The sequence below is a fragment of the Solanum stenotomum genome, chromosome 8, assembly GCF_019186545.1.
Source record: "Solanum stenotomum isolate F172 chromosome 8, ASM1918654v1, whole genome shotgun sequence".
NCBI lineage: Eukaryota > Viridiplantae > Streptophyta > Magnoliopsida > Solanales > Solanaceae > Solanum > Solanum stenotomum.
The window spans coordinates 2,827,814-2,847,072 of NC_064289.1; the positions used below are offsets into that span (position 1 = coordinate 2,827,814).

At 30.3% G+C, this 19,259-nt stretch overlaps 2 protein-coding genes across 2 annotated transcripts; one reads left to right on the forward strand and one right to left on the reverse strand.

Moving 5' to 3' along the window:
• Window positions 1-1,224: 1,224 nt before the first annotated feature.
• On the reverse strand, window positions 1,225-4,530 carry LOC125874392 (protein TRM32-like). The gene is made up of 5 exons (XM_049555273.1): window positions 4,325-4,530; window positions 3,663-3,857; window positions 3,406-3,491; window positions 1,970-3,305; window positions 1,225-1,866 (listed from the first exon to the last, which is right to left on the reverse strand). The coding sequence occupies exons 2-5, from the start codon at window positions 3,823-3,825 to the stop codon at window positions 1,289-1,291; spliced, it is 2,163 nt and encodes a 720-aa protein (XP_049411230.1). The 5' UTR covers window positions 3,826-3,857; window positions 4,325-4,530; the 3' UTR covers window positions 1,225-1,288.
• Window positions 4,531-15,012: 10,482 nt separating this feature from the next.
• Window positions 15,013-16,653, forward strand: LOC125874398 (fasciclin-like arabinogalactan protein 4). Its single transcript, XM_049555278.1, has one exon. The coding sequence runs from the start codon at window positions 15,148-15,150 to the stop codon at window positions 16,411-16,413; it is 1,266 nt and encodes a 421-aa protein (XP_049411235.1). The 5' UTR covers window positions 15,013-15,147; the 3' UTR covers window positions 16,414-16,653.
• The last annotated feature ends 2,606 nt before the right edge of the window (window positions 16,654-19,259 follow it).

A 19,259-nucleotide genomic window follows, 5' to 3' on the forward strand; every position in this document is an offset into this window, starting at 1 on the left:
GCTCCATTTTTGCCTACGTCTATTTTTAGCTATTTAAAATTCTGAGAACAAGATGCTTCACATATCTTTTATCAAAAAAGAAAAGAAAAAGAGCATATATATCACTATTTTCAAACACTATCAACAGTGCTAATATTATTCCAATTGCAGTTTTGACAATTTGTTCCAGGCAAGGTAGTCGTAAAAATGAAGCCTATCGACATGTCTATCATTAAATATGATCAAATTTGGTATTGAGTTGATGCAATATTAACTTATAATTTTAACTATGTGATATGTTTATTTCATGAAGTATTTCGTACATATTATCGATATGTATTTTGATATTGATTTTGAGCACTGAAAACGAAACATAACATTTTTCTTTTACTTGTGAGACGTAGCTTGACATGCTAGACGAAAAGGTTTATTATACCAATGTCAAAAACAGTATGATAATATCTTTTCTGTAAAGATTTGTTAAAATATTGTGGTGAATAGGGAAAAGAATGTGCATATTTTATTAATTGAAGTTTATAATATCTAGTGGTAGGACTAGATGCCACAAAAAAATAATGCTCATCACTAATAAAGAACTATTCCTTATATTTTGGTCGTCATGTTTAATAATTGTCCACCATTGATGAACCTCCTTAGACCTAGTAGATAGTCCCTCTCGAAAAACCTTATTTTGTGTCTCACACATTTGACAATAGTTGTGACAGGCTTAAGGCTTTTCATTGTCTCACAAATGGACCCAAATCTTACACTTTTAGGATCCACAAATTTTGGGTACATTTTTTTGTGCGAGACATAAAAGAAGCGTCACACAATTAATTTCAGGTGTGTATGTCATCGAATAAAAAATTTCGTCCCTCTCGGACATCATAAACAAATTTAATTCGATCTAACAAAACAAATAGTTTATGAAGTGGATATTGTCCATGATTATATAAAAAGCTAACAACTTATCTCAAAATCTCGCGACAATATTCGAGTTCTAAATTCAACTCATTTAGCTAGTCCAATGGTGTATGCTAAGCCCATATGTTTCATGGGCTCTACTAATAGCCCTAAAAGTTTAGTAAAGCTATATTAGGCTTCAGGCCTGTTGAGGAAGCCTTTAATAAAGCCCAAGAATGGTTCTTTATGAATGTCACAAAGTGAAGGTAAACACAATCCTTCTTGGCACATTTTAAGGTATAAACATACTACTCAACTGAACATTTGTAAATATATACATTGAGCAAAACCAAAATTCATAAATATAAATTAATCAAGAGAAAAAAAAACAATCAACTCTGCATACTCAAAAACATCTAAGTTCTTCCAAAAGATCATTAAAAATCATGTCCTCTAGTTCAAGTGCTAAACATTCACTTTCTAACTGAAGATTCATCCAACCATCATCCATTTTCAAATCTTGATCCACAATGGTGTCGATTGATTCTTGCTCCGGTTTCAACCTCAACAGCGTACCTACATTGTTGCATACCTCTTCATTCATTCGATTTTCTAGCAATTGAGCAACGCGACAACTATAGGATAAGGCCTTAGGGTAGTATGTGAATGATTTGTCATACATTTGGACTAAAACCTCATTGACCAAATCAAATAGTAGATGATGATGACAGCAGAAGTCGAATTCCCCTAGACAACATTCTTCTTCTTCTTCATGCCACAAGGACTCGAGTTCTCTAACTAATGAAGGGTTTAACACTTGGGCTTCTGAGTGCCATGTTGTCTTGAAGAAATTTCTAGAGAAACCTGAATGATCAAGAACATCCCTTACATAAAAAAAGTCCGCGTTTTCCTTTCTGTAAGATTTGTCATGATGATCTGCTTTTGCTTGAATATCGACATCAACATTCTGTTTAAGAGCAAAACCTGAGCCAAAAGAAACAAATTAAACGACAATTCACGCGTAGAATAACATAATGAAGGAAGTTACTAGAAATATTTGATGATTAATGAGAAAAAATAGACATACCTTCTGAAATTTGGAACTCTGCATAGCTGGAAATGTCTTCTTTAAAACAAATTTCTGAATTTGGAACCACATCAATTGGGATTGGTTCATTGCATTTTATCTCTTGTTCATCATAAGAGTTTCCTTTGAACATCTTTACCTCATTGATGATCTCTGAAAGATCTTCGACTACTCCATTATCTGCTTCATATATCTTAATATCCTCACTTCCTTCTACTTGTTGAATTTTGTATCCAGTCTCTTCAGTGGCATATATCGATTTCTCTTCTTTCTCAATTTCACCTCTCATATGTGAGTTCCTCTCCTCTACGGTCTTAACAAGCCATTCTGAAAAATGGATATCACCAGCCACCCCGTTAGGAAGAAGAGAACAAGACTCAGAGTAAGATAGAGAACGGATCCTTCTGAATGACATTGATGGTGGTATCTCGTATTCACTAGTCAATTTCAAACTCTTGGAGGGATACAAGTTCATTTCCTTCTTAAAACTATGTTCAAATAATTTAGTATATCGATTCATGAACTCGTTTAGAGAGGAACTTCTCTTGTGCATGATTGTATTTTTACTAATGTCAAATCCATCAATCTCACAATATCCATTTGACTTGTTCTGATGGTCTGTGCCTACCTTATTTACATCTTCTACATCAACGAGCTCTTCGATATTTTCTCTATTATCAACTGCTCCCTTGGTACTAAGGCTCGACAACTTGTCTAGCTTCAAGTTTCTACCATCATCATCCAGGAGGCCTAAACTTGTGAAGAGAGTCTTTGCATAATTAGACAAAGATCTTGTTCGAGTAACACCTATCAATCTTTCTCCTTTAGCAGAAGACCAAACTTCTTTCTTCTTGTCCTCAAGCTTAATTGGTTTGAAGTTTGTTTTCCGCGACAAATGAGACACAGGGTATGATCCTGACTTTGTTAATCTTGCCTTTTTATTTGAAACCAGCTGACCCCGGGATAAATTCTGATATCCTGATTCTGATTCCCTCAAAATTTCCAAAAGCAATTCAGCATGATCTTTAAGCTGAGATTTTAGAGCATTCTTATCAATGGAAGTATCATATGCATCGATGGCATTCATCCGTTTCTTATCTGGCGATTCTTCACCCTCCACATTCGCGGGAACCAAAATACTAGGATGTTTCTTTTCACTATGTTCAGTCTGTTCAACTGAACAAGTTCTCTGGAACTTAGGTTGATCAGAAGAGCCTGATTTCTTCTTCTTGGACTTCTTTTTTTCCTTATGCATCTCCTCAGCAATCAAATCTTTTATTTTATCTTTTAGAGACCTTTTGTTAGACCCCTTTGATTTTCTAGTTCCGTTATCAACCTAAAAGTATATGATAACATTAGTCTTCATCAAAATTGAAACGTTTGGACACTGATAAACTTACAAAAAGTTTTTTCATAAAGCATTCAGTAATACTTACCAAAAACTGACTTTCATTATCATCTAAAAGCATTTCTAGTTCACTAGGATCTTCGCCAACCAATTTTTCTTTGGAAGAATAAATACCTATTGAAGAGCGAATACAAGAATTTTAGATATCAAAATGAACAAACACACATATTTCAAATAGGGAGTTCAATAATTTTTATACCATAGTTAAGTTACTAGCAATAACATGCAACTGTAACCTATTATAACACGTTAAATTACACTGATATGTATAAAATCTTGACTTACTTCTGATACGACTGCTTCCATCATTTATACGCGGGAGAGATTTCCTCTTTACGCGAGAGTGCCAACTATTGTAGCCAAGGGCATGTATGAATCCCATCATACAACCTGGATGAATATCCTCATCTTCATGATCTACATGCCTACTCCACTTGTTCTTTCCCATAGTATAAATTTTTTGAATCTGTCTTCTCTAGCCTGATAAGAACAAACCAACCAATCAATATTCAACACATAATTAACAACTAACAAGCCGGGAATTCATGGAGATAACTCTGTTCTTGTAGCCATCTCTTGTTTCCTTTACAATATCAAACAGGGGCGGAGCTAAAGGGTAGCCGGAAATTTATACTAAGGTTAATATTTTTTTAATATATTAACAGATGTTGAACCAATCCTCGTCCACCACTTATCTCAAACAAGGCTCACATAGATAAAATCGTGACAGGGAATCAAGAACTAAATACTATGTAATTAAATATACTACTTTTTCTTTTTTTCTCGCAATAAAATTTGCTAATACGAATTAAAAAGTTAAAAACAGAGATCAAAGTGAATAAACCCCGTGATCTTAAAGGAAAAGAAGATTAAGTAATAAACTGACAATTATTTGATAAGTGTTAACAGAGACAAGAATCAATGAAAAACAGAGAAAATTGGTTCACCTTTTGAGCTGAGAAGCAGAGGTTAAGCTGATAAAAGGGCCAAGGTGATATTTGGAGAGATTTGTTAAATAAAAGAGAAATTTATTGGCATAAAAGTAAGTAACAGAAATGAGGATTATGAAATGAAACTGCCTAGCCCTATAACGTAAGAGGAGGAGCAGAAGAAGAGGGGAAAAGGTCTAAGTTTTATCAAATACGACCAAAACAACCACACTACAAAACCTCTATTTCAGGCGCCTTTTTACCCGTCAAACTACTTTACCACTTTACTAAATAGTATAAAATACAAACAGTACCATTTTTATTTTATTTTTTATGTATACTTCTATTAGTTCGTGTGGTTACTTTTTCATATCTGAAAATCTTGACTCTGCCACATCACTTCATGGGTCCATCCATGTTGATAGCAAATTATCGTATATGAATTTTTAGAGAATAATTCACTTAAAAGATAAATACAACTAACTAAGCCAAGACTCCCAAAGAAAAGGTCAATGTAGGGTGAGTGAAAGGGATAGAGTGTATAGTTAGATAACCAACCACGTAATTAAAATAATAAGTAAGGAGAAACAGAAATGAAAATAGGGGTCAGTTTAAACAACTGCTAAGCTTTTGTTGGTTTGTTTAGTATGCACTTTCCTTCTGATTTAATGCTAAGTTGCTCAATATTAAGGGAACATTATTTAGTTGGTTAGTTGTTGGATGTTCTTTCACTATTATAAACTAATCTCTCCATTCTCCCAATATTATTATTATTTTTATAGTTAATATTACATAAAAATCTTATAAACTACAACTTTTTTATTAAAAAATATCTAGAGTGTTTGGAAAATCATAGTCGTGGAAACATATTGATTTTTCAAATAGAATAGTGACTTTTTCTGTGTAATTACTTGAATAAATGATATACAAAAATAATTTAGTACTATTGATAAATAAAAATAAAAATTGAAATTGAGTTACCATCTCAAAATCAAAAGATGACAAAACGAAAAACCTAATCTTTTAGAAGTTCTAAGGCAAATCACCTTAGGAGATTGTAAATGACAAACTGACTGGTTTGGTTCCACTAAGTATCCCAAATTTATGTACCCTTTTAACACACAAATATATTTTAGCTAGTAATCTTCGAAACAATTCATATATGAGAAGTCTTTATACTAGACAATTTGCGCCAAATTTCATTTTGAGTTGACACAATATTCTTCGTTTGAGGCAGAATTTCACTAGGTGACGTATCTTGTACGTATTGTTCGGGCTATCAATGAGTACGTATAAGACCATCTCCAACCCCACTCTATTTTACTCTCCATTCTCTATATTTGGAGAGTAAAATAGAGAAAAGGCTCTCCAACCACCCTCTAAATTACTCTCTATTCTCCATTTATAGAGAAATTTGGAGAACTACTATTCACACTCTCTATTTCACTTTTTCATTATTTTATTATTATTTCTATTACTTTCTAATTAACATATTACTTTACATATAATTCCATTAATTAAATATATAATATTCATAATTCTTTTTTAAATGTAATATAATATTTTTTAAAAATATTATTTAATATATACTATTTAATTTCAAATTAATAGTTTTTTTTTTCTAATTTTCGTGAATAATAAACTTTTATTTTATTATTAATTTCCATTATAAAGAATATGCAAAATTAAAATAGCAAGATGAAAAAATTTAATTTAAAAATACAATACATGATATGATAATTTAAATACAAGATAACAATACAATACATAACATAATAATTTAAATACAAGATAACAATACAATATAATACATAACATAATAAATTAAATACAAGATAAAATACAATACATAACATAATAATTAATTGATCACAACAATAATTTAGAAATCCGGTAGGTCGTTTCCAGATTTAGCACTATTCGGAAAAAAAAAATAGGATATGATTCAGAGAATTGTTGCGATTGTGGTTGTGATTGCGGTTGTGACTGCGGTTGTAATTGTCGATTTCTTTTTTCAAGTATTCGTTGTTGTTCTTGTTGCAGGTAATCACGAATATTCGGATCACTAATAGTTTCTAAATTTTTCATTAAAATTTTAGTTTCGTCTCTAAATTCCTTGGCTTTGATATATCTATCTAGCCTTTCGCCGTCCTGTTGTTTGGATGAATTTTATCATATTTTTAACCGTAGGATGAGATTCTCATAGTTATCTCAAAGTTATTTTAGATAAATAAAATTATATGTAGATATTAATCGAGTAAAACCTATCCGCACATAATGTATACAACAATCTAATACATGCATCTCATGTGTTTGAATTTATAGTTCATTTTACGCAATTTTAAAACCTATCCGCACATAATGTATATTTTCTTGCAATTTATGTTATTTAAAAATTTAGAATAAAAAACAATTTTATATCATAGTAAAAATTATATAAAGTAATTATTTGGGAAAAAAGAAATAAAGGATTTATATTATGAAATAAGAAAATAAGAATGAAATAGAAATAATAATATAATATTGAGGAGAGAGAAAAAGATTCCTTTTTAGAGAGTAAAATAGAGAATTGAGTTGGAGTTGATTGTCTGAAAAAATAGAGAACTCTATATTTGGAGAGTAAAATAGAGGATTGGGTTGGAGATGCCCTAACTAGCAATTAACATACACCTTCTTGGAAAAGAAAAAAGGTATAAATAATTTATTAGTTGCATGTATGCACCATGCTCCATTGTCATTGTATGATTTGTACATTTGTACGATAAAAGTCAAATCAAATTTATGGAAAGATCAACAATAAGACGAATCTTTAAGACTCTGAGAAGAATGTTATATGTAGCTACCAAGCAGGGCAGGCTCTTGGGCCCTCAAATTTTTATAAATAAAAAACTATGTATCTTAACTCCATTCAAATAAAAGAAATTAAGGAAACATTATTTTGGATTCTTACATTTTTTTCGTTAACACTCACATTATTTATCCTTTGTAACTCTTTTTGTACTCTATTTCTTCAAATCTTTGATAGTTAGAGTAATACACTCTCAAAAATATGAATCAATAGTCGAAAAGTGTTGAACAAAGTGCACTACAATTTTTTTTAAAATTTATTTGTTAATTTTCATATTAAAGTTGGTATACCAAGTTATCAACATTTTGAATCAAATTCTATGATTCTAACTCTTATCTTTAAAGTTTATCAACTTATTACTTATAAAATTGTGTTAATAATTCATATAATAATTGTCTCAATAAAAGGATGTTTTTCAATGTTGAATTGATAAAATCTTACTTAAAACTAATAATTAAAAAAAAGTGTTTTGAAAAATCATTTATATAAAAGCTATTAAGTAGTAATTTACGTCTAGAAATTTAGAAAAATAAATAGATGTAGATATAATTTATATAGATTTTAGGCCTCTAATAAAAATTTCGCTTTAGGCCACAAATAATGTTGAGCCACTCCTGCTACCAAGGACCACATTACACTTACGTTTCTATTTCTTTCTTTGTTTTTGCTTCCACTTTTTTCACAACAAACAGGACCATCCTCTAGAGAGGACCCCCATCCCCTTAAAATTAAACAAATCGCAGAGTTTGCAGAAGGGTCGGACCATACTAAGTTTATACCATTCGTGAATCATAAATTTCGACAAGGAGTTTCAAAAAACAATACTAATAAATGTCATATCTGAAATTTGAACACGTATTTCTCTTATATCAAGAAAATTTAAAAGATAAAGAAAGTTTTAATTTTACCATGCTTATATCGATAGATTTTCAACGCAGATGATTCATTTAATTCCTTTTCTTGTACGTAACTTTACTAACTAGCGACAATTATATTATTGTTGCATCAAAACTCTCCGTTAAAGCGTAGTTCTAATTAATTAGGTGTATTCCACAACCAATTCTACTTAGCAAGGCTTCACCATTTAATATTCAGTAGCAAAGGCCTTGTAAATCTCTTTCTTTTTATTTCAAAGGTGTTGAAAAAGCATCCAAATTAGACTATTGTGAACTACTTTCAAGTCCTAAAAGTGGGCGGTGTGGACATTTGACTAGTGTGATTATCTTTAATCACAACTTGCACTTAAAATAATGGCTCCATGATGCTAAACATATATATATCTTGCTTTTACGTCATTATAGACTATGACATGTATATTATTATCGGCTTATAGCTTTAATTAGTTTAGGCTACAAATTGGACTAAATCAAAGCTTCATCTAGGTAGAGAGTGTTTGTTAAACTGTTAAAGTAGTTATTCTTTGAAATGAAAATAGCTAGTAGTTGTTGACAACAGAAATTAAAAAGTAAGCTACCAAATAATTGATTGACATTATTTTCGTGTACAAATTCTGCCTAAAAGAGTTGGAAAATAGTACGTAGAACACTTGACTTGTACTTAATGAAACCTAAAACTGGTCCAAGTTTTTAGTCTATAAGATGCCGCGTTGAAGTCAAACTTTGGGTATTTCTAGAAAACACACACACACACAATGAAGAAAAGGAGAAGGAAGGGGAAAAAAATCTAAGATGCCACACAAGAATAATTTGACATATTTTTTTTTTATAGAATTCTACTAATATATATATATATATATATATATACTGTGTAATAAATTTATATTCTAATCTAGATATTATTTCTATTAGAAAATCTAACCTTATATTGTCTTCTTTAGTCTTATTCAGTCTCTTATATTCTAAATATAGACTTTCTAACTTTCTTTTAGTTTCTAAATATGTCTGAGTACTACGTAGCGGTTTTCTCATTAAATGATTATTTCCCAAAAACTTCTCGCTCTGATACCAAATTACAGTAAATAATACAGAAAATACAGAAAATACAGTAAATACAGTAAATACAGAAAATACAGAAAATACAGTAATGCAAACAGACTTTACTTTAATACAGAAAATACAGAAATAATATATATATATATATATATATATATATAAAAATAAATTAATTACATATAGGATATGATCATTATTCATTGGCATGGGAGAACATATTTTCCGGATTTTTTTCGTATTTAATTAATCAAAGTTTTTTTAATACCATGTTAAACAAAGTATCTTAGATCTAACTCAACTCAAAAGTTAGCCCAAGAAGTAAGGATTAGACAAGTGAAGACGGAATTACAATTTGTAGAACATGGTGCCCAACAAAAAATTGAAATGAAAATTGATCCACGATTCTATCTTAGTTAAATAGCTCAATAATCAACCAAGTGCACCATTCAAACATTTTGGAACATGATTGCCATAAACATATAATATTATATTAATTCTAAAAAATATTTGCATAACATATTTAATTTTGCAAAAAAAATCATACTCATAATTTACACAATCAGTCCACCCCCTACCCCAGGGTCGACTCAACAACATTGGGCCTAAAGTGAAACTAAGAGAGGAGCCCTAATATTTTGTTTTTTATCATATGTATTTTCATTTAAAATCTACTTTTCTAGCTATTTTAGATGCGAAGTCATTAAGTACTATTTTATAATCAATTTGTTTTAATAATTACTTTTCAAATGATAATATAGCTAATTCATTCAATATCTCTTGAGACATTGTTGATCTTAAAGAAGATTTTAATCAATTTTAATTTCGAAAAAAGTTCCTTCGGTTGAGAGAATGGTTACAAGAATTGTTAACATTATTCTATAAGCAATATGTGTAGTTGGAAAAGAATCAAGTCTTTTTATTTGATTGAGTATTTTCATTAGATCACTATCTTCTACTTGTATTATTTCTCTTAACACTTTTAATTCAAAAAATAAATCTAAATCATCAATATCAAAATAACTATTACGTGTTAAAGAAAGTTCAAGGTTAACACAATAATTTTTAAAATTCTCATTATCTCGTGATCTCAATATGTTATCACTAAATAAGAAATCAAAAATATTTTCATATGCTTCAAATCTATTTTGAAGTGAAAAATAGTTTGATCTACTCTACATATATAAAATAATCAATTCTAAAAAATTATTCAAGGGACTTTGTGATTTTGTAATCCATATTTTCATTAAGTTGTTTCTTACGAAATTCAGGTTTATAAATATCTCATATGCAATATTCTTAATAGATATCATAGCACTCATAGTACATATAATTTTATTTTAAAAAATAACATATATAACTAATTATTTTTTTTTAAATGGGTCCCCAAAAAATATGAGGCCTCAAGCGATGACTTTAGTAGCCTAGGGGTTAAAGACGGTCCTGCCCTACCCAAGCCACATAAATAGACCAATCATCCCCTTTTACCATGAAATGGTAATTACTTGCAAGAAACAGAAAACAAGTGACATGTCACAGCAGGTAAAACTATACTGATTATGTTAACTTTTTTTATGTAGTTTGACTATACGGAGTATTTAATATTCCATCTTTAATTATTATATCTACGTAAGGAAGAAAATGAAAGAAAGATTCATAGAGTGGTCCTGGTGTTGATCAGTTCTATCATAACCTTATCGTATTATATATGTACCAATTTTTCATATATATGGTTGTTGTCTCTCTATGAAATATGGAATTTTTAAATATTCCCGGGGTTGTTGTTAATTGTTTGTTTGGTTTCTCATTCGGTGTTCAAAGTCCATATTGAAATCCCAACAAATTTGAATTGCACACTGCAGGATCCATCATTTCTTTCTACCTGTTGTTAATTGTTATTACCAATCCATATTATTAAAAAAATGTTTATCTAGCTCTCATAGCTTTCCCATGGAATTTTAGTACTTAGCTTGATGTTATGACTACCAAACATTGACATTTTTAAACGAATTAAAAAACATGGTTCACCATAACATGGATTAACAACTACCACTAGTAATGGATGGATTATAGATACATAAATAAAAAAGATAAAGAAACGGGCATACACTTACGTTTATGACATGGGTGAAATGACTAATGAGTATATGACGGTGTATTTTTTTTTATATATATTTCACTAGTAAATGTAATTATTTTTAATCGATCAGCTTGAGGTGTAATTTGCACCAAAAAAGTGGCTGGCTAAACGTGATAAGAAGATTGATAGCCCAAGAATATCATATTGGGCTTTAGTACTATCCACAATCTTACGTACTGTTAGGCCTCTAGAGCCCAAATTAAAGATTTACGAGAATGATCCTTGAGATGAGTGATCTTGAACTTTTGACTCTGTTTACTTTATGAATAAAACTTCGAGTTTAACAAGTTTTGACTTTTAATCCTGAAAATTTGTGTATTAGGCAAGTGGCTTTATATATAGAATGCAATTTTTTGACGAAATATTTCCGCCCCTAATCATAGTTAGTTGATAACCTAGAGAGATATTGTAGAATACTGCATGAAATAAATTTGGTTTATTCAAGGTAGCTATTATTCTCTCATAAGGTACGTAGTACAAACCGATGGTAAAAGAATAGTAACAATAATGATTCTATTCATGATTTACTTAATTTCGTGAGTTGACAACACCAATTTTCTTCTTCATAATACCTTTAACCATATCCAAATTATATTCATGGCATATATAATACTCTGTGAATATCATTACTCATGTATTGCAACGTTTATTCCATGTGCATCATAAAAGCTCCATTTATTTTCAGAAAGTACAACAAAAAGAATAACTATTTTCTGGAGAGAAGTACTGAAAATACCTTAAATTTGTGAGTGAATTATTACTTTCATTTCGAATTATTAACAGTCTTAAAAGTACGCATTTACTTGATTAATTAATCTTAAATACACCCTGAGCTTGCAACATAAATGAAACACTGCAAAATTTTACCAAGTGTACAGGGATCTTTTTCTCACTAGAGGTAATGAAAATAATTCTAGAATGAACTCCTACAAGAGTTTGAGATTAGTTGTTATGTCATGTGGTAGATCGGAGGTGTATCTAAAGTTTAATTAGTCAAATAAATGATTGTTTTAAGGCTATCAATAGTTCAGGAATGAAACTATTCATTGTGTCAAGTTCAAAAATATTTTCAATACTTCTCTATTTTCTTTGTCATCATTTATATGGTAACTTTCATTTTTGGTTCATCAGAAGAAGAAAATACATTTCTATAATTAAAAGTAATTTGATTTAAAAAATTTATTTATTCTTAATAAAATACTTAACTCTTATAACCACATAAATATCTAATAATTATATCTATTATTTTTTATTATGTCAAATCAAACGATGACTCGTTTATTAAAAACAAGTAAAACCCAACATGTGTAATGGGGTCCTTGCATAGGTGTTATTTGTCGTAGCCACCAAACCCCGACCATCTAAACTTATAAATGCACCCTTTCAAGACAGCTTTGCAAAACAACCAAAATAAATTAAAATAAAAAATCTGTATTGCATCCATTTATTTTTATCGTATAAGACTTTAGAAATGTCCAATTTAATCAAAATATAGATAAGAAAGAGGCTCTTTTTCTAAACAATAATTGATTTTTAACTATTGTATGTACCTTCTTTAAGAAACAAGCACATAAAAATTTGCCACTTTTACATCTTTTATGTCTTATCACTTCTTTGTTTGGTAGTTATTCATATGTTGTCTCTGCCCGCCCTTTAATTTCCAGTGAGTTTTTTCCTCTTCAATCTTCATTAATAATTTTTCTTCTAGATGATTGCTGAGTTTAGTGACGGAGTCAAAATCATATACAATGAAATTCGAAATAATACTACTAATACTAATAATAAATAAAACGCCATATCTAATATGGAATTTATGATTTAAAGTAATTTTTGAATGTTCTTTACAATTATGTTATTTATTATTATTTCAAGAAAAATTATATATAGAACCATTTTATTTATTTATTTATATAATATAATTTTTAAGCAAAGGAATCAATTGAAACATATTAAAATGGGTTGTGGTGCAGTAGTAAAATTGCTCCACTCTTAATTAGAGATCTTGATTTGAGTCTTGCGTATGAAGAAATTGTTGAAAGTACCACCCTTGAATAAGCCCTTTAGTGTGTGATCTGGATTTAATGGGAACTTCAACACAGATTTTAGAAAGGCAAGGATAAAAAAACCTCTGTCAACTTAGCTACCCATGGATGAGTCACGTGGCACTCATCTTATCACAAACTGAGGGCTAAAGATTATTTAATGAGATTAGCTGCTTTTTATATTCTTGCAAAATCTATAGAACAAAAATATAAAAACTAATGTGTAACGTTAACGTCAAATTATGTAGTTTAACCAGGAAAATTACTGTTGAAAAGACAGGATTACAGTAAAAAATCAAATTTAAAAGATTGTTTCAAAAGGTTATTATATTTGACAACATTCTGTTAACAGGAAACTAGTGGACAAATAGTTACGTGCACTACTCAATTTATTTAAAACTTCAGTTGGCCGCTGAACTAATTTGGTTCTCGTTGGATGGTTCATTAATGGGAGATAAAGTCCTAAAATATAAGAATCCAGTAATGAAGATAAAATTTAGGAAAAAAGGGATTGAATTTGTCTTACATTTGTTGTTACATACTCATATTTCGGAGGAGTCCTATTATTTCTTCAATCTTCTCGAAACGTAGGTAATAAATATACTTTTGAGTTGGGATAATTAAAATTTTAAATTTTCGCGATTCAAACTCGAAATATTAGATAGTGATAAAATTAGAACTTTTCAATAGACCTTTGATGAATTTGTTGCTTTCATTTCATAACCTATATATTAATTATATAATAATAATAATATATATTGTTTAATTTCATAAAATGGAATTTAGAAATGGTAAGATATACATATTTTTTACTTTTATTTTGTAAAAATAGAGAAATTGGTTTTAATCTTCTGATATATCATCAGCTTAAGTAACTTAATTAAAAAACAAACACATCGACACAAAGCAGACCCAACAAATAAATAATAATAAAATTATTACACAACATTAGAAAAAGACATAATAATAACATAAAAGTAATGTGATAACTAACACATAAAAACAACAAATACCAGCAAAACTAAATAAAAAAATAAGAAGGAAACTACATATCTCTAATAAACTAAAAATATCTCATTATCTTATCTAATCACCGACTATCTCATTATCTCATCTAATCACCTTGACTAATGGCACTAATCAACAAGAACTAGCTAAAGAATTTATTTTTGACAAGAATTGACACCTATCAACAATGTAGTGCCCGTTTGGATTGACTTATTTTAGGTGTTTTTAAGTCAAAATAGCTTTTAAGCAGTATTGAAGTGTTTGGATAAAATTAAAAGTGTTTATAAACACTTATTTTAAAGCCAAAATAACAAAAATAAGTCAAAAGTTAGAAATCCTAACTTATGGTTTTTGGCTTATAAGTCATAAGCCAAAAGTCAATCCAAACAGGCTCGTAGTCTGTTTATATAATTATTAAGTCGTTTGGTTGGGAACTAGTTATTTCAGGATTAATTATCTAGAGTTAGTTATCGTGGGATAATTTATCTCACCCTGTATATGGATAACTTATCATATCACTATGATATAAATGGTGGGATAAATTATACCAAACATGTCAACCAATCAAGACACCAAACTTTTATCCCAGAACTATTTTTTTATCTTAGGACTATATATTCTTATCTCTCACCCCATACGACAGTTATAATAACTATATAGTATGAAAGAATATGAATGTAATTATTATTTATATCACTTATGATGGACCATAATCATCACATCAAACCCAAGATGGGGCCACAGTGGGCAAGAGGAAAATGTGTGTGGAAGCCACCAAAGGAGCATCACTCTCTCTGTTACCACTTTGAGAGAGAGACATAGAAACACCTCTCTCTGCTTCAATCTTCACAAAAATGGCTGTCACAATTTCATTATCCCATTTTACCCTTCCTACATTCCTCTATTTTCTTCTTTTATCCACTTCCCACTTACCCATTTTCGCCATTAACATCACCAATCTATTATCTTCTTATCCTGAAATCTCCGACTTCGCTAATCTTCTCGCCACTACTTCTGTCGCCGCCGATCTAACCCAACGCTCTTATCTTACTCTCCTTGTCGTCCCCAACACCTTCCTCCGGTCATCCGATCTCTTGAATAACCGCTCTCCGCCCTCCTCCTCCTCCTCCTCTAATCTCGGTGATGTCCTCCGTTACCATATTCTTCTTGAGTACTTTTCGTGGTCGGACCTTCGACTTATACCACCCACCGGAAAACTCGTTACCACTCTGTTTCAAACTACCGGCCGTGCCCCTAATAATTTTGGGTCTGTTAACATTACCCGTAATGTTAATTCGAATTCCGTCACAATTCATTCACCTACATCGAACGCTACGATTTTGGGGCTTTTGAAAACTCTTCCTTATAATATCTCTGTTTTTAAGGTCGATTCTCTTTTGGTTCCAAATGGGTTTGATCTTATGGCTTCTGAAACTCGACCCCCTTTGGGTCTCAATATTACGAAGACGCTTATTGATGCTCACAATTTCAATGTTGCAGCTTCAATGCTTACTGCTTCTGGGGTAGAAGAGGAATTCGAGAGAGATGAAGGGGGTGCTGGATTAACGCTATTTGTGCCAACAGATGAAGCATTTTCCGATATGTCATCGTCGATGAAATTTCAATCGTTGCCGGCGGAGAAGAAAGCTGTTGTATTAAGGTTTCATGTTTTGCATTCGTATTACCCTTTAGGTTCATTAGAATCTATTGTTAATCCAGTTCAACCAACATTAGCTACAGAGCAAAATGGTGCAGGGAGTTTTACACTGAACATTTCTAGAGTTAATGGGTCTGTCGGAATTAACACCGGAATTGTTCAAGCGTCGGTAACTCAAACGGTGTTTGATCAGAATCCGGTAGCGATATTTGGGGTATCGAAAGTATTGTTGCCTCAAGAGTTCTTTGGGAAGAACCCAATTGGTAGTGGTAGTGGAGAATCTGTGGTAGCTTCACCGCCGGAGATATCTCTATCGCCGGTGAATTCGCCGGAAATATTCAGCCCACCAAGCCACTTATCATCGCCGCCGATTTTAGGGAAAGAAGTATCATCGGCGGCGAACAGAAAAAAAGGAATCTTTTTATGGTGCATAGGGTTCTTCTACCTACTAGCCATTAATTAGTTCTGAAATTATAATTTATTTAATTTTTTTCTGCTGCTATTATTTCACCCTTTTTTACACGGCAAATTTAATTTCTGTATCTGTGGAATTGGTTAGGCAGTACCAATTTTTATTTTTATTTTATTTTTCTAGATTATCCAATTCTGCTATTGTAATTTGTAAAGCTCCAATTTTAAATTTTTTTCACTACATTGAATCGATGAGTTTATTTATAATTTATGTAAAGATGGGTTTTTTCGATTTATTTTTCATTAAATTTTATTTATAGTGCCACTGATTGCAGAAAAAAAGTGGACATCTTTGCACTTTGCAGATATGTGTAAATGTGTCATCAAGCACCAGAGGTGAATATATATATTTTCTGTTATGAACGTACAGTTCGGATCAGCTTTCATGCATTTAAATTCATGACAGATTAGAAGAATGACCTAGTATTTTTTTTGTCGGGATAGAGATAAAAATATTATTCCACTTTCTTACTGATTTATACGAAAAGCTGAATGTTACTACATACTAAGTACTAGATTTTTGGTTATATACTTTAGTAAATCAGAAAATCTAGAAAGTGAAAAAGAAAATCTATTTGCAAGTGTTGGAATGTAGCTAGATTGTGGAAGGAGCTCTTTGTAGAAATGTACTTGGATGTATTTCACTTGATCTCAGCAATATAGTACCCAACAGAGGTGTTGTTACGGTAGTAAAAGCAGCCATTAATTACCCAACATGTGCCATTGGTACGTTGATTATGTGCATGTCAAACATATAAACCAACAAAAAAGATATAGGCCTAAGTTGGACATCCAATTATTTCGATTTAAATTATCTAGAGAATTTATGCCTAGCATATATCTTTCGATTCACTGAAAGAGGTGAATAGTTCCGAATTACCCCTTCTCATTAATTATCAGAATATATATAGCCCTATTTCGGCCTGGCCCGGTATGGTTTACAGAATGAACTTATAATTATGAAATTGACTCGATCATCAGATTATAAATTCATAACCCTAATATATTCTTATTTCAAGTGGAACAAATCTACTAATTCTTTGATTCTCATTGTAGACACGTAATTTTTGACCAAACATAAGGCTTTACATTTATTTTTATTCCTTAAATATTTATTTTAGTTTAAGTTAGATATTTTGATTTTTGTTTTATTTTAGTAAGTTTATTTTAAAAGATTTGAAAATAAAAAATAAAAAAAAGAAGATATTTTCAATATATTAAAATTGTTGGACATTTTAAAAAATGTTTTCTTTGATAATAATCTTTTTAAAGTATTTTATATTATTAATAATTGTGATTATAATAAAGTAGTATGAGATTTTGCTTTGCTTTAATATCATAAAACATGCAGGAATGAGTCAAAGATTGTTAGAAGAATAAATAAAATAAATATATATATAAAAACCAGTTTCTATTTTTGTGCCTAAGAATTATATGAAGGGATAGAGTTTTAAATTTCAATTATGTGCTTTTGCGGGCTGTTTTGCTGTTAGTTTTATTATTATTTTAATCAATTGATATTATATTATAATTTATTATTTATATGCATAGTTAATAAAACTAAAACTAACATAAAAAATAACCTAAATAATCTAACAAAACCAACCCCACACTCCCACTCCCTCAGGTTTTCCTCCACATTCCACACCCCACACGATACAATCCACTGCCCCACTCCTACACCCAGTGGCGGATGTAGAGTGTGTCCAGGGGGGTCATCCGACCCCCCTCGGAAAAAAAATTACACTATATATATAAGATCAATTTTTTTGTGTACGTGTATATATTTAAAATTGAACCCCCTGAGCATATGTCAAAGGAGTAGCTCAATGGTTTATGGGGTTCAGGATTTCGCCTATGTTTTATTTGAACCCCCTTGATAGAATTTCTGGCTCCGCCACTGCCTACACCTATCCTAATTCCTATAATACACCTACACACTACTAATAATAAAAAAAGGATATAGATCATCAGCAAAGAAAAATAGAAGAGAAAAAAGATTTTCAGCAACATACTTCTTTCTCCACGCGTACAACACATATGTATTCGTCCTCTTATTATACATATTTTTCTCCACTCACAAATAAAGGTTGAGTTTGAGGTTTGCTTTCATGGTTTCAAGTTCGTAGTTTCCTATTAGGATTGCTTTCTTTTCGTGAGTTTGATTTTCGCAAGAGGTACTATTTAATATTTATTTTATAATTTAATTTTCATGATTATATAGTATTTAATTCCAATGTTATGAATTGGCTCAAATTCTATGTTTGTTCAAGCTTTACATTATAATATTGAAATACGGTAAATATGTGTATATTGTTAAATTTAGAATAAATTTTGTATAGTATCGTATTTTGATCTTTATGTCTAGTATCCGGTGATATCGTTCTTGCTCCTATTTTTACCACACAAATTCATATTATGTTTCTTTTTACTTATTTTTAATATATTTATTTGTGGATTAAAGCATGAACAAAGTTATTTAAATGATTTCATGTATTAGGTAATCTATACAGTTGATTCCGATAGTACGCCTTACTCTTCTCTCCTTATTATTTTTAGTATTGATACTTTATTGTAAATATGCATTTAACTGTTTAAAATATAGTCTCTTTCGTTATTAACCTAAATACGTTAAAATAGTAAAATAGTAAAATAGTTTATGATAATATTGGATGAGGGATTTGTGAGGTAGAATTGATTTGTAATTTGTTTAATGCTAGTGTTAATTATTATCTAAAGTAGGCAATTGGATATTATTTTGAGAAAAATAACTGTTGGATTGATATACAATGCTCATTATTTTTTATTTTTTTTTCCTTTATCAAATAACAAGAAATA